Source organism: Protobothrops mucrosquamatus, unplaced genomic scaffold (genome assembly GCF_001527695.2).
Source record: "Protobothrops mucrosquamatus isolate PMUCROS unplaced genomic scaffold, P.Mucros_1.0 scaffold1516, whole genome shotgun sequence".
NCBI lineage: Eukaryota > Metazoa > Chordata > Lepidosauria > Squamata > Viperidae > Protobothrops > Protobothrops mucrosquamatus.
The window spans coordinates 149,270-174,266 of record NW_015387688.1 but is presented as its reverse complement, the minus strand read 5'-3'; the positions used below and the strand labels follow the sequence as shown (position 1 = coordinate 174,266).

General features: G+C 41.9%; 1 protein-coding gene across 1 annotated transcript; it reads left to right on the top strand.

Moving 5' to 3' along the window:
- Positions 1-847: 847 nt before the first annotated feature.
- STC1 (stanniocalcin 1) lies at positions 848-16,894 on the top strand. The gene is made up of 4 exons (XM_015822283.1): positions 848-968; positions 4,709-4,851; positions 11,076-11,287; positions 16,624-16,894. The coding sequence occupies exons 1-4, from the start codon at positions 848-850 to the stop codon at positions 16,892-16,894; spliced, it is 747 nt and encodes a 248-aa protein (XP_015677769.1).
- Positions 16,895-24,997: the final 8,103 nt, after the last annotated feature.

Here is a 24,997-nt window from a genome sequence, read left to right as displayed (position 1 = left end):
TCTGGAGGCAGGTTGTTCCACTGGTTAATTGTTCTAACTGTCAGGAAGTTTCTCCTTAGTTCTAGGTTGCTTCTCTCCTTGATCAGTTTCCATCCGTTGCTTCTTGTCCTGCCTTCAGGCGCTTTGGAGAATAGCTTGACTCCCTCTTCTTTGGGGCAGCCCCTGAGATACTGGAAGACTGCTATCCTGTCCCCCCTCGTCCTTCTCTTCGTTAAACTAGACATACCCAATTCCAGCAGCCGTTCCTTATATGCTTTGGCCTCCAGTCCCCTGATCATCTTTGTTGCTCTTCTCTGTACAGCTCTCACCTTCGCTTCCCCACTAAGGAAAAGGAAGACGCGTGTGCGTCCCTGCGTCCGTGGCTCTGTGCGGTTTTTCGATTCCGCTTGGAGATCCTTTTTTTTTAATTGGTTGGAAAATATTCTTCCTATGAACTTTCCAGGCGTCCTGTGCTTGAATGAGCATCGCTTCTCATTGGCCGCCCACCGCGTCCCAGGATTGGTCCTTGGTCGGGGAAGGGCTTTTAGGAGTGGGGGGGGAGATAAGAGAAGCTATAAAAGCTCCAGGTTGATCACCTGCAGCGAGTAGGAGCCAGAACCGAAGAAGAAGAAGAAGAAAGAAGAGGAGGGGGGCTCTCTTTCAGTTGAGCTGATCCGGCGAGTTCTCCTCCTCCTCCTCCTCCTCCTCTTCCTCCTTCTCTCTTTTTCCTCCAACAGCCAGATCCGTGTCTTTGCTCAAGCCGAAGAAGTGGGCAGAGAGAAAGAGGGAGAGAAAGAGAGAAAGAGAGAGAGAGAGAGAGAGAGAGTCGAGCGAGCACGCCGCACGAACTTGGCGGAAACTTAAGAGAATGCGCCAAAAGCCCACGCTTCTCCTGCTGCTGGCGGTTGCTGCTTCTGCATCCTATGAAGTCGAGCAAAATGACTCCTCCGTCAGCCCCAGGAAGGTCAGGCTGGCCACCCAAAACTCAGGTAACTTCTCCAGACCCTTTGCCTTTGAGCGGGGAGGGGGAGAAGGAGAGGGGAAGCCGAGTGGGCTGGGGAGGGGGAGTTCTCCTGCGCAAGTGTCCTCTCTGAAATCCAAGAAGCCGGGTGCAAGCAGGAGCTTGCGCAGGAAAACTTTCCCGGGTCTGGGTCTCTCTGCTCGTTGGCTTGGCTACTTGGGGCACGCCAGGGTGCAGGCAAGCGATCCCTTGGAGTCTGGGGTTCTCGGGGAAGGGGCGCGCAAAACCCCAGCCTTATCGCGCCATCCTACTGAGAATGCCATCCTTGGCCAGTGACAGCCTGACTCGAGATCCCGGATCCTTTGGAGTAGGATTCTCTCTGCACCTTATCCTGTGGCCATTCCCTCTTAAGCCCTGCCCTTTGCAGAAGTTCAACCGAAGCAGGTTTCCGCCACTCCTTATTTGCAAATTCATTTTTAAGAACCCCAGTATTCTATTAGTTGGCTTCTCCAAAGACAGAAAATAGCAGGTCTGGGAAAAACGTGCCCTTAAAAAAAAAAGGAAGGAAGGAAGGAAGGAAGGAAGGAAGGAAGGAAGGAAGGAAGGAAGGAAGGAAGGAAGGAAGGAAGGAAGGAAGGAAGGAAGGAAGGAAGGAAGGAAGGAAGGAAGGAAGGAAGGAAGGAAGGAACCGGCATCCATGCTTAAGTAGGAGCATGGATGCCGGTTCCAGGAGATGTCTAACTTTTCACTTTTCTTTTTGGAGCCATTTCAGCACATTTATTTTTTTTTGCATTGCACAGCCCGACGCGCATAGCTTGAGTTTTCCATATGGGCATATATCCTACTGCCCTCAAAGAGCTCTTTTTAAAAAAAAACAAAAACGAAAGACTTATATACTGGGAGGATCTCCAGCTTCCAGTATCGCAAGGTATCGCTTGCATCTTAATTTTCAGTCAAGGCAACTACACTCCCCTAATCTGACACTTGTCAGGGGACTGGTTTTTATTTCAGATCTGCAGGGCTCTGCAGCATTGATGCTGGAGTATTTGCTCAATTTCCTTTTGTACTTGGTTACTATAGAAACCTAGGGTCTCAGTTCTTCCAGGGTGTCTAAAACAATGGGAGCCCTAATGCTTATTAAACCTGCAGATTGCAAAGTTCTAAGTTGAATCCATGGAAACATAAGAGAAAGCAGATGCACAGGGTACCTACTGATTTGATTTTTTTTCCCCACTTGGCACATCTAATAGCATTGGAAGAGAATGCCTCTGTTTTAAAGACTCCACTTACAAGGTACTAGAATACAAGCAAAGGTTAATTTTTTTGAAAATTACTGCTATTGTCCCCCAAAATTCCTTGGTCTCCTGCAACGTACCTTAGTAAAGCATTTCTTAAAAAAAATAAAAATAAACTTCAGTATGTTCCTGATGCCTACAACATGATCGGGTAGAAAATAAAGCATATGGTTTAAAGGTGGCATGTAGCTAAATACAAATTCAGCTTGGAGGGGAAAAAAAATAAAAGGAAATATTAGTATCGGTTTAGCAAAACTGCTGGAAGAAAATATTTTTTTACATACAGATAGTCCTCAGCTTATGACGATTGGAACCAGAATTTCCACTGCAAAGCCAGGTGGTTAAGTGAGTCCCGCCTGATTTTTTGACCTTTTTTTTTGCCAAGGTTGTTAAGCAAATCACTGCAGTTACGTGCATCACAAAGTCATTAAGAGAGTCTCGCTTCCCCCTTTGAGTCCGCTTCTCGGAAGCTGGCTAGGACGGTCACAAATGGTGATCACATGACTCCAGGATGCTGCAACCATCATACATACATATTGGTTTGAATTTTGAATTTGAATTTTGATCATGTGACCTTGGGGGTGCCGCAATGATCATAAGTCACTTGTTCAGTGCCATTTTGTAAGTTTACTTAATGTTCATTTGCCATAATGTGGATTTTTTTTATATCTTCGCTCTGGCTCAAGGCGTGATGTTCCTGATCTTTTCCCCTTCCTCAATTTTACAACATCCCTTCAACTTGGACTGAAAGATCTTGGTTGCCTGAAGTCCATTCACTGAGCTTCATGACCATGAAAAGGCTTAAATCGGGGTGTCCATGGGCCTAGTGCAGGAGTCCTCAAACTTGGCCCTTTGATGACTTGTGGACTTCAACTCCCAGAATTCCTCAGCCAGGCACGCGTGCCTGGCTGAGGAATTCTGGGAGTTGAAGTCCACAAGTCATCAAAGGGCCAAGTTTGAAGACCCCTGGCCTAGTGCAACATTTTAACCATGACATTGCATTGTGTTTATACAAAATCTTCCATCTGTACTTCACTTTTATGGACTTTCTGAAGTCATCTTTGGTGATGGTTTTTTAATGTATTTCTTCTAATTGGGTCCAAAAGTTAAGGACACACATGCTCATAGATGGCCTCCATAGAGTGTCTTTTGGAATAATGGAGCAGAACTATAAAAAATGTTGATTCCACAGTCCATACAGGATAGTAGCTTCAATTCATAAGAATTTTTGCATACCGAGGGCTGGGGGAGGGAGGAGGGGGGAGACCTGAGGTCATATGTTGGATTGTTATCAATCAAACAATAAAAGTAAAGTTACTTTGCCTCTGCTATGTTCCCATTCCATATTCACAATCCAGTGTGGGCATTTTCAAAAGTGCCCCGTCATAAAATTGGTCAACATTATTAAAGAGGTGGTATGTTTATTATCTTATGGTTAGCCAACATAGACAATAAAGCCATTTTGGCTGGTGACTATGGAACCCCATAAGGAAATATCTTTCCAGCTTGCCTCAGTCAACTATAGCTTGCGGACTTCAGATTTATTGGACTAGAATTCCCATAATTTCCCATCCATCTTGGCCCTTTTCTTCCTTTGGAGTAATTGCCTTAAGCAGATATTTCAATGATTCATATATATTTGATGCGGCTTTTGTAGCTTGCTGGGATTCTGAATTAGGTTTGAAATTACTTGTGTTATGGTCTAATTGCCCTGAATCAAATTGTACTGAATTTGTAAAGAGGCTTGAGAGAAATAATTCCTTCGGAGAAGTAATATAAAAATATCTCAACTAAATATCAACTCTCTAAGTGGGTAGGTGTATTGAGATGCTGTACAGAAGGTTGGTTATGGTCTGATAGAATTGCACCAGTTTGGTAGATTGCAAAATAGCTGTTCGATTTGGAGGATAACATGCAGTTCTGATGCTCACCTGGGCTTGGTTTCTGCCCAGAATTTCTATCTTCTGATGCATCAGAGTTGGGTCCTGATGGGTGGAGAATGAAGGCATTTTCTTCATCAAACCATTGGAAATGAATTTGCCCCACCCCCACAGGCTGCAGATATATGAGAAACTAGTATTGTAATCGGAGGAGAGGAACATTGTTCATGGAGGGCCATGCAGCAGTGGTGTCAGAAAGTGCCTGTCCCTTGTAGTCTTAGAGCATGGTTGATTCTCAAAACTACTCCCAATTTCTACAGTAATAGGAGACCATTTTTTCTTGAAACAAAATCTTCCAGGGCAGCAATTGGACTCGCTGAGACCCTGAAAGTTGAGTATTGTGACTAAAAATGCAATGAATCCCTTACTAAGGGTGATGTGTCGAGGAGAGCTATCTGGAAGTAAAACGTGACTCAGCAAATGTGGCAGATAACCAACTACCATCTGAGCTCAAAACTGCTCTGGTTGAACCAAGTGTGATAGAAGCTCAGACTAAGTTGTTTTCTGTTTCTTGCCCACCCTTCTCTTTGCAGCGGATGTGGTTCGATGCCTGAATAGTGCCCTCCAAGTGGGATGTGGGGCTTTTGCCTGTCTGGAAAACTCTACGTGTGACACCGGCGGCATGTATGACATCTGCAAATCTTTCCTCTACAGCGCTGCTAAATTTGACACTCAGGTATGGCACAGATTTGAATATCCTTTTTTATGAGCAGCAAGGCTTTCTGATAGGTCAGGAAAGAGCTTTGGCTCGTGAATGTATGAAATTCAATTGCATATAAAATAGGGCAGCTGTTTTGTATGCAAAAGACCTTAAACTTCATCCCTAGCATCTCTTCTCGGGACCGGGAAAGATTTAGATGTGAAAAAAAAAATCTGAGGAGCAGCAGCAAATGAGTAAAATCCTACTTAATGTATATGCAGTCCTCAACTTACAACCAGCATTGGGACCAAGCCAAAATGTCCACTGCTAAGTGAAACAGTTGTCCAGTCAGTCAGACCCAATTTTACAATCTTTTTAGCTGTGTGTTTGTGGTTAAGTGAAACATTCAGTTGTTAAGTGGAACCATCTTTCCTCATTGATTTTGCTTCTTGGAAGCTAGCTAGGAAAGTCACAAAGGGTGACCTTCCAACCATTGTAAATACGTGAATTTTGATCATGTGACTGCTGGGATTCCGAGATGATGATGATGATGATGATGATGATGATGATGATGATGATGATGATGATGATGATGATGATGATGATAAAGTTGGAAAGGACCTTGGAGATCATCTACTCCAACCTCCTGCTCAGGTGGGAAACCCTACACCGTTTCGGACAAATGGCTGTCCAGTCTCTTCTTAAAAACTTCCAGTGTTGGAGCATTCACCGCTTCTGGAGGCAGGTTGTTCCACTGGTTAATTGTTCTAACTGTCAGGAAGTTTCTCCTTAGTTCTAGGTTGCTTCTCTCCTTGATTAGTTTCCATCCGCTGCTTCTTGTCCTGCCTTCAGGCGCTTTGGAGAATAGCTTGACTCCCTCTTCTTTGGGGCAGCCCCTGAGATATTGGAACGCTGCTATCATGTCCCCCCTCGTCCTTCTCTTCATTAAACCCGACATACCCAATTCCAGCAACCGTTCCTTATATGTTTTAGCCTCCAGTCCCCTAATCATCTTTGTTGCTCTTCTCTGTATTCTTTCTAAGTGCAAGAACTGTTTAAAAGTCACTTTTTTCATAACTTTGATCATTAAACAAATGGTGGGTAGGTTGAGGATTACCTGTAAAAGATTTTGAGTTTGGCTGCAGGTCTACTACACATCTGTGACTGAGAAGTTGCTATGGCCATTGCTATATCTAGAATTCAAATGTTGGGAGCCCACATGATGTAGAGGTAACTAGATTTTAGTGACCCTTTCTTCCAAACCTTCTCAACATTTGAAAAGGATGAGAGCCCTTAAATTAATTTCATACCCATCACCTATTCGACTCTTTATTTTTCATCTTGACTTTTATTCTGAAAATGAAATTTGACAGCCGGGGGGTGGGGGGGTTGAGAAATGAAAGGACTTTCATATTTAAAAGAGCTATATCTTCGCAAGACTCCAAAAAACGGGAAACCAACTCGAAAATAAGTTTGAGATACGTGGCTCATTCACGGTTTCAAATACATCACTTTCTCCTTTTTACTGCAGTTCTAGCCATTAGAATAAAAGGAATTGGAGCCAGGACTAAATTGGAAATTGGGCGAAATTCATTCTCTAACAGGGATAAGTGAGCAATTTCAGAAATGCGCGACACTCTTATCAGAGAACATAAAAGGAATAAGTTGAACAGAATATATAAAATCAAATGTAAAAGCCCCCCAGGGTTGAGATAGAACGACTGGCCTGAAGTCACCCGACTGGCCTCAGGCCCAAAGCAGGATTAAAACTCTGCCTCCTCATTTCTAGCCCAGTGCCTTTACACACTACAACAAAGTGGCTGTCCTAAAAATCCCTTTCCTTTTCACTTGATGCTTACCCAACCGACATAGAAAACCACTGAAATCAATTTTCCCCAAAATTAGGGAAAACTCAAAAGTATTTTGTAGATGGTATTCAACACCCAGTGACACTTAGCATCCTAACGCCTAATGTACACCCTATGCTTTGGAGAAAAAGTAAAGAATTAAGTGCATATTATCTATAGGGTGTTATTTTATCCATACTTGTCTGGGTTTTTTTGGACTGTATTTTTTTTAAAAGTTAAAACGGGTTTTATATGACATTATTGCATCCCGTGTTGGCTTTATTTATTTTGTTTTGTTGATAATCCAAACAACCTGTTGAAACATCAAAACTTGATACCTTATTATTCGTCACAGACAGCCAGTAGTATCACAATCTTGAAAAACAGGAAAGGAAACGAATATTGCCATTTCCACATGATACTAGATATTCTAGAGCACGGGTGTCAAACTCGCCGCGTCACGTGACGTGTTGCGATGTATCACGACTTTTTTTTGCATTGGGTGGGCGCGGCCTCCACATGATGCAACCAGCCCGCGGGACGGCAGTTTGACACCCCTGTTCTAGAGGTTTACTTGAATGGAAATGTTGACCTAAGAAAAGGGTCAAATAATAGAGACACAAAATATGGTTTTTTACTTGGTTTAAACTCGTGAGAGTGATAAAGCAATCACAAGAACTTTGCTAAACCATGTCTGAGCCATTCAAAACAGACACTTCCATGTCTACGGAGATCCTCAGTCATCCAGATCATGGTTGTCCCAAGGGTGCTTTTTTAGGAGGCAACTCAACTCTTGTTTTTCTTTGAAGACATTTCGCTTCTTATCCAAGAAGCTTTTTCACTAGATCCTTCCACTCCCCACCATCTAGTCAGAGCTGAAGAAGCTTCTTCATTAGATCCTTCCACTCCCCACCATCCATTCAAAGCTGAAGAAGCTTCTTCATTAGATCCTTCCACTCTCCACCATCCATTCAGAGCTGAAGAAACTTCTTGGGTCTTCAAGCAAAACAAGAAAGTCCAGTTGCCTTTTGAAAAAGCACCGTTGGGGCGGACATTTCCATGGTTACAACAGCTCCTTCTGGTGTTAAAGCAACTCGGGATGTTTTGCAGACCTCTAGTTAATATATCTGAGGGCTGTGTGATCAAAATTCAGAGCAGAAGATGATGTTTTAAGGGCTATATTAAGTCGTCTGACAATATTTCCCTTTCCATAGTAAGACCTTGGGGGGGGGGGGGAAATGAAGCAACGTTATTAATGTGGGACCATTTTCACACCCAAGAATAATTCTCTTTTTAGCTGTCTTTCCCTTTTAGTTGGTTTTGATAGCTGCAGCAAATGGGGCTGATGGAAGGGTTTAGGAATGCAAATTAATGGTGATGTGGGGTGAAACAGATCCTATCTCCTTGTGGCTTGGTCAGATGTGAAAACTTCTTTGGTTATAGGTCAGGCAACCCAAGGTCTCCATGGTCTCCAAGCAAGATTGTTAGGTTAGTGCAGGGGTCTTCAAACCTGGCCCTTTTATGACTTGTGGACTTCAACTCCCAGAATTCCTCAGCCAGACACGGGAGTTGAAGTCCACAAGTCATAAAAGGGCCAAGTTTGAACACCCATGGGTTAGTGGTATTCAGAATGACTCTGAATCATCCCTTATCCATGGAAGGAAGCTACAGAAAACATGGTCATAAACCATTTCTGATAAGAACTAGACAGTGATAGAATAGTCTTATCTATGGAGGTTGTGGGCTCATCTGTTTCTGTTGCACCCCTCTGAGAGGGGGTTTCAAAGTATTTCCAGCAGGACTACCAGATTCTGTAATAGGTTTGTTCCTTATGCCATCCATCTGGTAAACTTGCAAGATTCGTTTTTCTCATCGTGTAGATGTATACATCCAAACCCAACTGTGTTGTTTTTCTGTGTCATAGAATATATGTGGGTATATGCAAAATTCTTTCTTTTTGTCATATTTATGTAGTGTATATTGGAGGTGGTGACCCTTTGAGAGCTGTATGCAATGAAATTTCATTTTAATGTATGCCGATTTGTGTGTACATTTAAAGTGACAATAGTTATTCTATTCTATTCTATTCTATTCTATTCTGCATTCTATTCTATTCTATTCTATTCTGCATTCTATTCTATTCTGCATTCTGTTCTATTCTATTCTGTTCATTATTCTATTCTATTCTATTCTATTTCATATTCTATAAACTGTTCTTCCTTAATATCATTGCAGCAGTACAAAATGTTCCTATTAATCTTAATCCTGGAGAAGATGGTTCACATAAACTCCCTAGAAACCTAGCAGAGGGAGAATGTACATTGATCCGATGTCCCTTGTAGAACCTGCAGCACTATAAAAGACCTGGGAGCTGTTTTCAACTTCCTTATTGCCACACGTACATGTTTGCTCTGCTATTGGAAAACTGGGCCACTGATCCGTTGGCTGTGGGAATAACAGCCTTTTGTTGAGAAGCAGGCCGGACATTGCAGTGAAGAAAGATTTCCAAACTATCACTCTTTATTGCATTCCTTTTGACTAATCTAGACACTCCTTAGATTCTTCCTGCAGCTCGAGTTTGGAAGAAGCTCTTGAATGCCATTAGGAAGCATGGAGAATTTCAGCAATGTCCATTCCATTCTGCTGAAGGGGCTTTCATTTTTCTACTTCATTCTCAGAGTCTTCAGAATTTGTTGGGGGCGGGGGTTTCAGCTTGTTTTAGGGTTGTGAGATGGCAAAGGGAGGGGTGTTTGTGGTGCACATCCCTCTTCTCCCTCTCTCTGCAGGGTCCCCGACTGCTCCTGATTTTGGAACTGATCTGAGGTTCCTTCCCTTGTGGCTTGAGGTGTGGGCGGCTGCAAACAATTGATGTTAATGAAAAATATTACATTAACACACCAGCCGTCAGAATCATTGTCATTCCTCAACATAGGACTTTCTGATACTAAAATAGACATGAGATATTTGGTACAACTTGACTTGAAACCACGGTTTCTTCATTCCCTGTTTGAGTAATAGCTGTAGCAAACATATTTGCTACTGTTACTTTCATGCATTTTGTTAAGCACAGCTTATCTGATTTTGGTTAACCATCATGATTAATAAACTCTGGCTTCTAGCTGAAGGGAATCCAGCCTATCCAAATATGCCTATTTTGGAAATGAGGAACAATGAAAGTAGACAATGAAATAATGGTTGGTCTTTCACAAATCATTGAAAGTGAGCTCAGAGTTTCTGTTGTCCTCCTATTATCAGATCTTGCTGAACTTCAACAAACTATCTAGAGGTCTTTACTAGATGAAGTCTCCTTGTCTGCCTGCCTCTGACACAGAGGACTAGACTTGCAAATGGTGAAGCTACTGGGAAACGCAAAGTTGGCCCCTTGCATTTGACAGCTCCTAAACTAGCTTTCCCAAACCTGGTGTCTTCCAGATCCATTGAATTCTCATACTTCAGTCAGTGTCTTGCCAGCTTGGAAGTGTGGTTGTTGTAAGTCCAAATCATCTGGGAAGATTTAATATTCTGAGCTTTCAGACTCATACTGGAGCCCATCTTCAGGCAACGTGTGTGTGTGTGTGTGTGTGAGCATGCATGCGCACATAGACAAGTTCTGGAAGATGGGCTCCAGCACGAATCCCAAAGCTTGAAAGACTAAATCTCTTGTCCTGGTGACCAACTCAGATTGGATCCTGCAACATTATCCTGGGACATGTATATTTGCCTTCATTCATCTGGGAAGCATCATATATATATAGAAGAAGTCTAGATGAGTTCGTTCTGTTGCTTGATGTTTCCTACTCACAGGAAGCTCCTTGCACCGATAGGTCCTTGTGACAATGGTATGCATAAATCAAGCTTTTCCCATAAGAAGATCCATCACTGACTTCTGCTTTGGGTTTATTATTAATATAATAAAAAAGGGATAATATATTTTATAAATACAACGTGAAGATGGCCTCGTATTGTTGTAAGCCTGGTGTGCTTTTATAATTTAAATCAGTTTTATGCACTGTTACTCTAAACAGTATATAGAATATAAGCCTTGAAAGGGTCTTTGGGAATCATGATTAAGATTCCTGCCTGCAGGCATTCCTGACTGATCATCACTTTTCAGCAAAAGGGGAAGCTCCCGATTCTGTCTTCTCCATTGTTGAACAACTCTTAGAGGCAGTACATTTTCCTGAGGTCCAACTATTTTCCAGTTGTCCTTAGGAACAATTCAGGGACAACTCTGAGGAATAATAGTGGGAGTTTGAAACTCATGTCAAAAAATTGATGCCAGAGGTCCTTGATGCTCTCTGAACTTGATTGTTTTCCTGCAGACGTTTCATTACCCAAACTAGGTGACATCACCAGTGCTCAGTTGCTGTCCCAGGGGTTTTAACCTAGTTCCTTACATGTTCCTTGTGGCAGGGGAAGGCCTTTGTAAAGGAGAGTCTGAAATGCATTGCCAACGGCATCACATCCAAGGTGTTCCTAGCCATTCGACGGTGTTCCACATTCCAGCGTATGATTTCGGAAGTGCAGGAAGAATGTTATAGCAAGCTGGACATCTGTGGCATTGCAAAAATGAACCCAGAAGCCATCACAGAAGTGGTCCAACTCCCAAACCAATTCTCAAACAGGTAGGTCTGATACTCCTTTAAATGACCCAGGTTGGACTTTGACCGAGGGATGTTCAAGTCCTTGGCCAACAAGATTCTATTTTTGGTTTGTTTGTATCCCGCCTTTATTATTTTTACAAATAACTCAAAGTGGCAAACATATCCAACATAACTTCCTCTTCCTGCTTCCCCCACATCAACAAACCTGGGACGTGGGTTGGGCCGAGAGAGGGGACTGGCCCAAAATCACCCAGCTGGCTTTCATGACTAAGGCGGGACTTGAACTCCCCTTTTCTAACTCTCCATTAGACCAAACTGGTTCCTTGACGAGAAGCAGGGCATCTCTACAAGTTAATATAGTCTGGGTTTGTTTATTCTAGTGCAGGGGTGGGGAACCTTGGCTCTTTTATGACTTGTGGACTTCAACTCCCAGAATTCCTGAGCTAGCATGGCTCAGCTTGGAAACCTCTCTCTTTCCCCTCAGCATGGCTGGCTCAGGAATTCTGGGAGTTGAAGTCCACAAGTCATAAAAGAGCCAAGGTTTCCCACCCCTGTTCTAGTGTATTTAAATATATATCCTGCTTTTCCTGACTCTTTTGTCACTTGGTGGTCAAAGAGAAGGCAGCTCTGTGTATTTGCCAAGTGCTATTCCTCTTTCACTCAATGAATCCATCCATGGGGAGCTATGAAGATAGCCACAGGTGCTATTAGCGGGATTAAGCATTGTGTGCAGAGTGTAGCAAGTTGGGGGTTCATTGTACCTCAAGATTACAGCTCTTTACAGCAGCCTACATCCTCAGAGAATTACTTGGGGATTCTCAAAGCATCATAGAACAAGAGAGTTGTATCTCTCTCTGTCTCCCTTTAAATTGTAACCTTAGAAAGAAACAAAGAGAGCTGAGTGGTTGGTAGGTAGGTAGGTAGGTAGGTAGGTAGATGATAGATAGATAGATAGATAGATAGATAGATAGATAGATAGATAGATAGATAGATAGATAGATAGATAGATAGATAGATAGATAGATAGATAGATAGATAACCTTTATTGTCATTTTTTTCCTGTGGGCACAATGGCATACACTAAAAATGAAATTTAGTTGCTTCCTCTCAAAGTGTACACACATAACACACTTAAAACATACTATACACGACATATGTATAGACCTACACCCTTACATATAAGTAACATATAAATATTATTCACTGTCCATCTTGAATACATAACGGGAGGAGGAAGCTTGAGAGTTCCCAAGGTTAAATACTGTATGGAACAAAGCTGTGACTGAATCTGGATGCTCTGCTTCGGATACCACGGAGCCCCCTCCTCCCAGAAGGAGGAGGTGAAATTTAGGGCTGGGTTTAATCTCAGCCAAATTGAAAAAGGCTGCAGTGTGAACCCCCAGAGAAAGAACCTCCGGGCAATGTGTAGCAGCTCCATTGGCTGGGAAATCTTGGTTTGTCGGTCCTGACTTAACAGAGGGGTAGGAGACTAAGACAGTTTTGGGCTGGCTGAATGAGTAGTAGGGATGGGAAGGTTAAGAGGATGGCAGGAGTGTCCACTGCATACAAAAAAGAAGCAAGACCTCAGTCACGTGACTGCAGACATGACTTTTATGACCCCATATGAGTGGTCTATTAAAATATTGTGACTGCTGTGTACCACAAAACAAAACACAAGCATTGGACACATTCTAGCTTTCCTGAAAACATTATTGAAAGAATGGGCCGCCACACAGTCACAGCGTGTTCTTAAAACGTGATGGGGTTTTGTTGTTGTTATTTATTTATTTTTTGAGTGACTGAAATAAAAGGCTAATACTGCAGCTAGAAATAAACCCAACAGGATTTCCTAGTAAGTAAGTTGACACTTCCCACACCCCTTCCAAAGATACTAAGAATGGCTAAGTTGGTGATAGAGTCGAGCAGGAAGTCATTAAAAAGTCAGCACATCTTCCTGTGGTTTAGCCTGAGGAGACATTTGTGATACAGGAAGCAAAGTTTAAGTTTTCTATATTGACATTTATCCTAAAATACTGCCATTCTCAAGACAGATTTTTTTAAAAAAAGATAATCTTCACACTTGGTCTGGACGGTGACTTTGTCTGAATTTAAATCCTACAGCCAGGACGAGGTTCCCGTAAAGAAGCGTACGCTAGATAATATAGGAAATGGTCTTCTGTATGAGGTCAGACTATTCAGGAAATTTGAACTGAGTAAAATCTGCAGCGAAGCAAAAGGATTTTTCATTCATCCCCGAGGGAAGGAAAAAATCAGATTCTGGATTCTCCGTGTCCCTTCATGTCTCCGTCGGGAAAAGTATTGGAGCTGACAGCATTTAGAGAGGCTGAAACTAAAAGTGAACGATTCAGAACTATTGATGGAGAAGAACTGAATCCCACTTATGGACAAGGATTTTCAGCTTTATTGCCATTTATTGTACGATGAACGGTTGAGGGAGCTAGCTATGTTTAACCTATCATAGAGGAGAATTGGGGAGAGGGACATGATAGCAGTCTTCCAGTACTTGAGGGGCTGTCAAAGAGCAGAGAGGATTGACTTATTCTCCAAAACACCAGAGGACCAGACAAGAAGCAATGGGTGGAAGCTTATTAAAGAGCGAGCCAACCTAGAAGTAAGAAGACATTTTTATGGTAGTAAGAACAGTTAATGGAATAGCTCAGGGGTAGGCAACCTTGGCTCTTTTATGACTCGTGGACTTCAACTCCTAGAATTCCTGCAGCATGGCTGGCTCAGGAATTCTGGGAATTGAAGTCCACGACTCATAAAAGAGCCAAGGTTGCCTACCCCTGGAATAGCTTGTCTCCTGGAGACTTCATTGGAGGTATTCAAAAATAGACTGGACAACTGTTTGACCGGGATGTTATAAAGTCTCCTGCCTTGAGCAGGGTGTTGGACTAGAAGGCCTTCAGCCCTATGACTCCCATGTTCTATATGTTCTATGTTCTCTCTTTCAATTTGGGTAGAGAGCTAAAGAGTTTTATTCCATTTTTAAAAGTGCATGAAGCCTATTTTAGGGTATAGCACTATTTTTATAGCAAGAATATTTGCTGTTTCTTTATTAGTTTGCTTAATAGAATAGCCTGCCTCTCCTCCAAGAGCTGAAGGCTCCGTGTGGGAATTTCCTTTTGTTTTATCCTCCAAACACCAACCCTGTGAGGTAAATTGAGCCAAGAGAGAGTGAATGGCCAAGGCCTTCCGTAATTTTCCATGGTGAAGGGTGGGCTATTGGTTTGTTCATTCATTCATTCTTTCCATTTATATTTCACTGTCATCCATAGATAGCTTTCAGCAGTTCAGAGGTTACAAACAATGTCTAAAACAGGGGTCTTCAAACTTGGCCCTTTTATGACTTGTGGACTTCAACTCCCAGAATTCCTCAGCCAGGCACTTCTCTTTTCTTCCACATTTCCCAGGATGAGAGAAGAAGAAGAAAACGATATAAATTATTATCAGTGTTTCATAACCTTCATATTTGTTTAGCCCTCTTGAGCGCTCAGAGAATTTGCCTACGGTTGTGATCTAAATTTAGATCTCCTTTTCTCCAAGATTTCAATTCCATTTTATCCCCATGGCACTCCGTGGGCTTCCCTGGCCAAGAATGGATTTGAAGTGTAGGTCCACCGTTAACGATTACAACACACTGGGTCTCCTGCATTCCCTTTATACTTCAGAGGAATTGAAAGAGGAAGATTTTGTGGCTGGGGCCAAGCAATTTCCTAAGCTTTAGCTCCATCTCTTAAACGCCACGCCGTTTCAAGTTAATTGACTCCGGATGAGTAAAATCTGGAAGTCTTTTGTTGCCTTCACCTCCAGCGGCCAGCCCTTAGGTTAAAATGACAGAGGGAGCATTCTTGACTTGATCAATTTAATATGAAGGCCTCTGGTGCTTCTTTTGCTAGTCCCTAAATGAAACAGCCCAGTGGATGAGAATCTAATGGGATTTAAACCCGCCACTATTCCCTTTTCTCATCCGTCTTCGAAAATTGACATGTGCGACACTCAAACAGGTTCTTAGCCCATGCTTGTGCAAATTTCCTCTCTGTAAATGAAAATATGACTTGCATGTCTGGAGCGGTTATTATGGGGCTGGAAAAAATATTTCAGATTTTTAAGACGCCAGTGTCTGGATCATTGGAGGAGCTGACTTCCCAAGGCCTCTGAGGCAAACCTACGGGAACAGTGCATAAGATTAGCCTCCAATTGTGTTGCTCTGTCATTCTGATGTGACTTCAGGCAGTTGCTAGGTGGGAAAAGGGCAGGGGTCTTCAAACTTGGCCCTTTGATGACTTGTGGACTTCAACTCCCAGAATTCCTCAGCCAGGCACACGTGCCTGGCTGAGGAATTCTGACAATTGAAGTCCACAAGTCATAAAAGGGCCAAGTTTGAAGGCCCCTGGTCTGGATCCAAGCCCGCAGTTTCATCAACATGGCTGACTGAGGAATTCTGGGAGTTGAAGTCCACAAGTCATCAAAGGGCCAAGTTTGAAGACCCCTGGTCTGGATCCAAGCCCGCAGTTTCATCAAAATGGCTGACTGAGGAATTCTGGGAGTTGAAGTCCACACGTCATCACAGGGCCAAGTTTGAAGACCCCTGGAAAAAGGCCTCAGCTTGTCACAGAAGGGGCAGCCCAGCTGCTTTCAGGGCGAGATGGCTGAAAGAGTGATGTCATTGGTTACCTCAGGAGGCGCTGAGACCTGGCTAATGGACCTGACTGATACGTTGCCAGCGAGCAGGGCAGTTTGATGTGATTTATTTGTGCTTTTTAATGGACAAATGTGGAGGTCCCAAGAGAAGACCCGGAGGAGCTTTTTTTCCAAAGGCAACTGGGCTTTCTTGCTTTGCTTGAAGATATATTTCGTTTCTCATTCAAGCAGCTTCTGAAGTTCTGACTGAATAGTGGAGAATGGAAGGCTTTACATTCCTCGCAATCCTCCTGCAGAAATCCTTCCATTCTCCACCATTCAGTCAGAACTTAAGCAGTTCTTAAGCCACATAACCACCTTCATCTCCATCTCTAAATATTAAGCTACTGACCGGTCATAACGAGTGCTGGTCCTGAATATTGTCCCAATTTTGGCCTTTCTTGGGGGTTTTTTTTCCCTTTGAAATGTTTCGCTTCTCAGTCAAGAAGCTTCTTCAGTTCTTTTTCTTCAAAGGTGGGGGGGGGAGCCCAGTTGCCTTTTTGAAAAAGCACCTCTGGGACAACCATGACCTGGATGATTGAGAATCTCCACAGACTTCCTGCATACTGTCTTCTGAACAGTCCTGAATTCTATGAACTCTGTTGAGCCTGGGACAATCTTACGGAGTACTAACTAATGTTGTCTTTATGCAGGTATTACAGCAAACTTGTGAGAAGTTTGCTGGAGTGTGGGGAAGAAACAGTCGGGACCATTAAAGACAGTTTGATGGCCAAAATTGGACCAAACATGGCCAGCCTCTTCCATCTCCTGCAGACAGATCGTTGCGCCCAGATTCATCCGAGAGCAGACTTCAATCGGAGACGCATCCCCGAGCCTCAAAAGTTAAAAATCTATTTGAGGAATCTCCGGGGGGAGGGACCTTCACCAGCCCACGTGAAGAGTGATTCTTCAGAAAGTGTGTAATGTGCCACTGAATGAGTAGAGAATCCCAGTTGTACCAAACTAAGAAATTGCTCTTTTTTTTTCTTTTGCATTCACAATACACCAGAAATGTACTGTAACTGACTTCTAAGGACATTGAGCCAATCTATACATTCAAACAAACAAACAAAAAGGACATGGCGTAGTTTTCCTGGGACTGTACCACTTAAAAGATTGAGGTGGGGAAAACTGCCTATTTAAAGCTTAATACTGCAAATGTACTCCTGCTTAAATAGTTCTTTCAACAGTCTAAAATATTTCATGAGGACCTCCTTTAATTGGGAAACAATAGTTGACGTCTACTTCTTCTCCTCTGCCATTAATCATAACATATTCTGAAGTGGTACAGTCAGAAATAATTGGTTCTCCATGTTTTCTATGGAAGTATAGATTGGTCCCTGGGTCATCAGCTATAGAATTTTTACTTCTCATCCCCCGGTCCCGTCCCACCCTTCAGACAAACTGTGTGAAAATAGAATTCTGGTTAGGACTGTATAAAAGCTCCATTTCATCATGGAATGGTGGATCCATTGATCTGCCCCAACAGATCGAATGAACATAAGCTTTCTTGAAAGTGAGCATAAGAGCACTTCAGCAAACACCAAACTTTTCTTGTACTGTAGCTCAAGTGACTTTGACAGTCAGTCAGTGTAGATAGAGTTCTGCTTATCCTAAGGGGAAGATGAGAATGAGGAGCCTAAAACAGAGTGAGAAGAAAGAAAAAATGTGTATTCTGTAGGTCTCGTTGATATGAATGGTACTAGCTCATAGGCAAATATCAGGGTCCTATCTAGATTCTGAATCTCAGTGCTCCAAGGTTTAATTTTCTCACTTCTGAGAGTTCCTGAGATGACTATTTTTAATCAACGTTGACCTCTTCTCATTCTGACAGTAGAAGAGGCTCCTATAACAAATGAGCAGTTCATTGTGGATCGCTTGGAATGTTGTCCCAGCCTTTCCAATTAAGTGAAGAAACAATATTTTCGTTGGCCTGAGGACTGAGCCAACAAAGAGCTAAGTCTTGATCTTTTCTAACAACTAGATCCGCTGCCCCTTCAGGTCTTCCTCAAAAAAAAAAGGCACTTTGCCAAAGATTAGATACTTATCTCTTTTTTTTTCTTATGCTACCCTGCAAAGTCCAGAGGGTGTAAGCAGGTGGGGTAAGATGAAGTGATGTCCAAGTTGTTCTTCTGAGACTTTGAAACACCAACAACTTGTATGAAATGTGCTGCTGTCTTTGCATTGCGAGAGTTTCACTTCCTGTGGACAATTCCACTTCCCACTTTCCATTTTAACATATGGCAAGAGCTTAGCTGTAGAATTGCCACAGGTGGCATTAAAAATTATGTTCAAGATTTACCTTCCTCATCCCGCTGTCCCCTGATGTGTTGAGCTATGGCTCTCATCGCTTTCCAGCAACATGCTTGCTATAGAGTGATTGTAGACATAATCCAACACGTCATAAGTACACTGGGTGGGAGAAGACGGTCCAGTCCTAGTCCTAGTTGTCACCAAGGGTGGTGAAATTGTCTTGCACTGCACTTCTTGAGACTGTAAGTAGAGAACCTTATGATGGAATGTGGCATGCCCCAAACAAAGTGTTTGCATGAGAAATTGGTATGTGTAGGGATAGGTTTGGTTATATCTCAGTGGACATACTATTTTGCTAGAAGAAAGTCTTGTGTTGTTTGGACAGAAGGGCAGTTCTTTTATTTTAAGAGTAGCCTCTGACAGTTTGAAGTGGAAGGTCTTCACTAGAGGACCCTTGCATGGTAGTGGACAGAAGGGCTTAAGACGTGTCTGTATTTTCTTGGGATGCTTATACCTCTTGCATGGTCTCTAAAAGAGCTGAGGAAACCATCTAAGATACCATTATTTTCCTGGGTCACTTTAAGGAATCTGGTGACCGCTGTCTTAAGAATAGAGCCTTGAGCCTTACTCTGCGATAGAACCTGAACAAATTGTGTACTGGACAAAAATTCCAGGGAAATTCTTCTTCTTTTTCAAATGGTATCAAATAGTTTTGCAATTCATCGTTCCATTTGATAACTTTGCAGATTTCTGGACAACTTAATTTTTAGGAGAACCACCCCTCTGTTGAAAAGCATCAGTACAAAAGTGACTCAGTTCTAAAGGGCACTATGCTGTTAAAATATTTAGCTTAGGAATGCCACCTGAATCAAGAGAAAGGGTTGGACAAGAAAATTACTTCGGTCATTGTCAGATGCCATATCATAACCCCTGCCTACATTAAACTCCTGCCTACATTTCTTGGGCACTGCTTCAAAAAAAAAATAACTTCAGAAAACTGAACTATACATGACGTGCCTACTCATAGCTTAACAATTTAGTGAGGGCTTGCCTTAACTCTCAGTGCACTGGGTTGGAACAAGACTAAGTAGTTCAACTCGGGTCCCCTCCAGATTCATGGTCAGGTTGGTTGTTAAATCACAAATTCAGCTAACTTAGTCTGTTGTGAATCCATTGATTTGCGACCTTTGAAATGTCAAAGCTAATGTCCCACTGAAGCAGCCTTTCAGATGAATCGTAAAACTCAGGGTCAGCTTATAGTTTAAGAGGAGAGGTTAGCAAAGTAGGCTTGATGGATTCTCCTGAGATATCTCTTCTCTTTTCTTGCAAGTTTTGGCAGGCAACAGACCCACATTTTTTGAAGCTGCCTGGGCCCTGCCACTTTGTATTTTTCACAAAGCTTCAGCATGAGGTTACTGCAGGGAACGTAGGCAAATTTCATTGGAAGATTTTGTAGGACTCTGGCCAATATGCTTGACTATGCTGGGGGCCGAAATTAATTTTGGAGAAATTGTTCCTGGAATATATCTCGTCTGTTGGGAAGCTGAGGGCGCATCTAGAAAGCTAAGCATGTCAGGAAGAACAGTAGGCTCTCACGCTTTCTGATCAAGTAGGTTTCCATTTGCAAATCATTTATAAGGACGATATATCCCATTGGGCATTTCTCTGATTCTCCAGGTTGAAAAGAGGTATTTCTGGAGCAGCTTGAACTTAAAAGAGGGTTGTTCAAGTTAAGGCTTTGCTGCTTCCCTGAAAAATTAGCTTTCCTAATGCACTGGCTTCGAAACTTTGCTGGAAGGATTTAAACAGGCACTTTACCTATTGCACTTTCCAAATCGGAATAAATCTTGTCCATCGTGTGTCAAGTTCATCTTCTAATGAGAAATCTTTTGGACTGCAGTCAGGTTCAATAGAGACTTGATCCATGTACATTCCAAATTTGCAAGGTCATCCACCAGAGGAAAAGGGTCAAAAAAAGACCAAGATGGTGGCTTCAGACGGTGCGTCCACCTCTGTCTCTTTCTTTTTCTGCCCTCTCTGTGGACACCCCTGCAAACCTCTCCAGTAAGGGAAGTGGCAACTACAGGTGACCATTACCTTACTGTAGAGAAGTGAATAGTCACAGTGAATATACTGAAAATATGCTTCTCATGGAAAACTATTTAAAAAGCAATAGAATGTTTACCACGACGCCTTTAAGCATTAACTTGCTGCTAAAAATACATTTCTCACCCGAGGCAGTACTTCAGCCTTTGCTGTCTTCATTTAAATGCATGTAGCCCAAGAAAAAAACGTGGTTATAGAATTGTAAGCAGCAAAGGAAGAAGGGAAGAATTGCCAGTAGCAAGATTTTTATACTCCATATTATGCAGTCAAGCTCAGTCTAGGTGTGATGCTGTGGAATAGAAACTTAACGCTTTTCAGGTAAAATTCGATTCCTTTGTTTGTTTCAGGAATGTGTCTTTTCAACAATGCTTTAAAATGAAGGTTGATTGGGGAACGAAGCGTGCTTCTTGATTTGTGAGTGTGGAGCATTGATATTCCACAGGACATTGCTTGAATATTAATGGCATGTTGGAATTCTAGACGGGGCGGGGAGAGAATGTGTACGGGAGAAGGAAAATCTATTTGGCGAATAGATTATATCACATTTGAGCAGGGGTCTCCAAACTTGGCAACTTCAAGACTTGTGGAATTCAGCTGCTATGCTGGCTGAAGAATTCTGGGAGTTGAAGTCCACTACTCTTAAAAGTTGCCAACTTTAGAGACCCCTGAATTAGAAGATCTTGCTTTACATCGACAAGTATAGCAATTCCTTAAATCCCATAGGTTGATTCACAGAGTAATTTTAACTGCACTGAAATTGATATTTAATTTTGTTATAGAATGGGGTTTCCTTGGGGGAACAAAGTGTGCTTATAATAATGGTCACTGTAGCAACAAAGGGGTCAAAAGAGGTTGGATAGTGGTTGTGGCATCTCAATAAAAGGCCCTACCCATCATCTTGCTCCTTTTGACTTCTTCCCACGGGTGCCATTGTGCTATAGACCAGACCCAAGCTTGTTCATGAAACAACTGCATATCCCTAAGATGGCCAAATTGATTGGGCCTTGTGGCTAATCCATAAAATTGTCTTCAGAAAAGCAAAATACATCCCCATCTCAACCTCCTTAGGCAAAGGAGAGCTCTCAAGATGTTGTAGAGGTCAACATCTCATTCAAAATGTGGCAAGGGATTGTGGGAGTTTATAGCTTGTGATTTAAAGCAAGATCATAGCAAAACACAGCCCTCCTGATTCTATTGAGTTCCATCTCCAACCATGCTGGGCTGGATCTGAAGACCTGTATGTTGTGTGCCTAACATCTAAAAAAAAACATGCTTTCTCCTCTTCCCCTTTTTCTTGTTTATATCCCCTCTTCATGCCATGAAAGTGACGTGCATGAACAGAACTAGCCACTTGTAAGGAACAAGGTTTCTATTGGAGGGGGGGGAACTGTAAAGGAAGGGAGAGATAACTTTTTAAAAAGGGTGTGCAAAATGTTCAGATGCAAACCGTTCTGAATCCTAAATTAATGGCTTCAGGGTTCAAAACAGATCTTTTCCAGCATTTTGGAGGAGTTGCACTTCAGAAACAGCCCATTTTGCATTTGAACATTTGAAAAGAGCATTTCAGATTCTAACTGGTCCAAATATGAAACATTTTGCATACTATTAAAGAAAAAGCAGACCCTTTCTCCTCCTCTTCTTCATCCAACTACGACGAGGAAACTGAATTCCCACTTTGAATGGAAGAGGAGCTTGCATACTCTCCATTTAATATCTGTCAAAAGCCTAAAATAAGTAACTGGTATAGCTCTAAGCAATTTTTATAAGCTTAAGGTAGATGAATAACAGAACTCTGTATGCTATCAGTCCATGCAATATAGAGCGATTGCAACTCAGTGTGATACTAGATCAAAGTGCACCCCTTCTTAAAAACATCTGGCCTTATAATATTGGTGAGTCCCACTTGAAATTGAGGGCTGGCTTATCTTAAAAAAAAATAATAAAGAAAAATTGCATGATTTAATTGTGATTTTTTTTCCGCACTTTAGATATTTCGTGCCATTTCTATACAGATACATATATATATAAAGTATGTATTTATAATTTAATTTTTTTTTCTTTTTTGGCCAAATGCTGGAATAAACAGTGAGCATATCTGGTATATGTCATTATTTATTTATTAAATTGCAACTAATTTTTTTTTTTTTTAGAAAGAAAAAAAAAGAAAATAACCACCGGTGTTCTTATAAAGATTATTTAAAAGTTATTGCAGCAATGAGAAAAAGATGCAAGTTATTTTCTCTGCTTATTTTTATAAGTAAGAAAAAAATGCATAACATTATAAAGCTTGTGGTGGATTCCTTATGAGAGCGAAATTAAAAAAAATCTGGCCCCATGTTAAGTGTCTGCCTTCTTTTTTACTAAAAAAAAAAAAAATCCTTTTCCTAAACTGCAGCACTGATTATCCTATGAAAAATTGTAAGAGAACAAAATGCCTCTTTTGAATTGTTGGAAAGTGGGGTTATTTTCTGGTGCTGTATGCTGTATTTATATATATGAGAATTAATTACGCTAAAATTACGCTATATATATATATATATATATCCTTTCTATTTGATCAAGTTGAAGCTGGCATTCAGAGTCCGAATCATTGGACAACAGCTAAACATTCACTTGAGGTTGTAGTAATGATCTCTCTTCTCTAAGTCAGTGGTTCTCAACCTGTGGTCTGCAGACCTCTAGGAGTACGCAAGTACATGAAGGCTTGAAGAAATGTTATGATTTAAATCTCGAGTTAAGTCTTGGGGGTCCTTGGCCATGGACCGTGGGCACAAAAGGTATTTAAAGGGGATCCGTGGTGAAGAAAATGTTGAGAACCACTGCTCTAGATCCTATATCATCCAGGTTGTAATTCAAGAACATGCAATTAAGGAAAACTGGAAAGTTCAGTGGGCTTAGGATACAAGTGAAGTTTGCAGATAAACTGTCTAATAAGGATGCTGACTAACTGCTGAGAGGGATAACAGGCTAGACAAGAGAGAATGGAATTGCTTGTTGTTCAATCATCCAGTAACATCTATTTCAAAGGAAGGACTCACTGGAGAAGAGCCTAATGCTGGGAAAGATGGAGGGCAAGAGAAGAAGGGGACGACAGAGAATGAGGTGGCTAGATGGAGTCACTGAAGCAGTAGGCGTGAGCTTCAATGGTCTCCAGAAGATGGTAGAGGACAGGAAGGCCTGGAGGAACATTGTCCATGAGGTCACGATGGGTCGGACACGACTTAGCAATTAACAACAACAACAAAGCTCTTATCTGTCCTCAGTGATAGCACCTACCCACGTTGTTTTCCACTGGCCTGTTTTTGTGATGGCTTCTATTTTTTCCAAGCATCAGTTTCTTTCTCCAGTGACTTTTCTTTGCCCACATGTCCCAAATATTTAAGCTTTGGCTTCAAATTTAGAATTTTCAATGAGAAGTCCAGTTTTACTTCCTCTAATTTTAAAGACCCCTGGGTTAAGTGATCATTCAAAGTTACAATAGCCCTGAAAAAAGTGACTTATGACCAACAGGGCTGGCTGAGGAATTCTGGGAGTTGAAATCCACAAGTCTTAAAGTTGCCAAGTTTTGAAGACCCCTGACTTAACCAATGGTTGTAAATTTAGGACTACCTGTATTCTTACAGTGTTTGCAAGTTATGGACAGGTATTAATCTGGAACACAAATTGGCTTATATACTCCATCTCTGAAATATCCAGGACCACTTACTGTTCCAAACTGCCTTCCTAAATGAACAAACCATCTTGGACATATAGTCAAATCATCCCATCCCAGGCAGCAAAAAAAAAAAAATCCAAGCCAGTCTGGTCTATTTTGCCCATCTTCCTTTGATTAGTTTTTGAAAAGCCTGCTGACAAATGTTTGGGGAGGTCTAAGATGCATGGATGGGTGGCCCAGAACATCCTTGAGATTTATGTGAGTCCAAAGCCAATCATTTCTACCCATGGGGCATAGAATTCCCTTAAATATATACTGTCCATATTTGGTACATCAAAGACTGTCCCCCTACTCTAAAGAACATTAGCAAGGCAAGTTTTAAGTGCAGGTGAAGGCCACCTTTTTCAGGAAATCTCATCCTTGTTCCCATCTTCTTCTCAACTATTGCCCATCCAACAGACCAGTGGTGGGATTCAGCCAGTTCGCACCACTTCGGCAGAACCGGTAGCTAATTTTTTGTTGCCCGGGTCCAGAATGGACTTCAGGAAGCAGCATCCACACAGAAAACCGGTTGTTCACCTATTTGAATCTCACCACTACAACAGACCAATAGGAACTGACCATTCATTCCCAGGTTCTGAATGTCAATGTTTTTTTTTTTTTAAAAAAAAGTCCAACAAAAATCTAAATCAGTCTGAGAAACACAGGTTGCTTGACCTTTGCTTCAAAATAAAATAAAAAAAACCAAAACCCCTGTTATTTAAGATTCCTGCAAATTTCCAGAGAGACCAGCAGGTCTTCATCCAGAATGCATTCCAACACCTGGCAGGGCATCTGTCTCTCCAAAGCTGCTGTTTCCTCTCTCTTTGTCCTGGCTGTTCCTCTGACTTCCTTTTTCTCACTCATCAGACACACAACATATTTATTCTGAGCGTGTATTTGGACAGTAGGTGTGGTCAGAGGCTAGTAACCACCAACCATCAAAAACAAATGAAAGACTAACCACGGGGCAT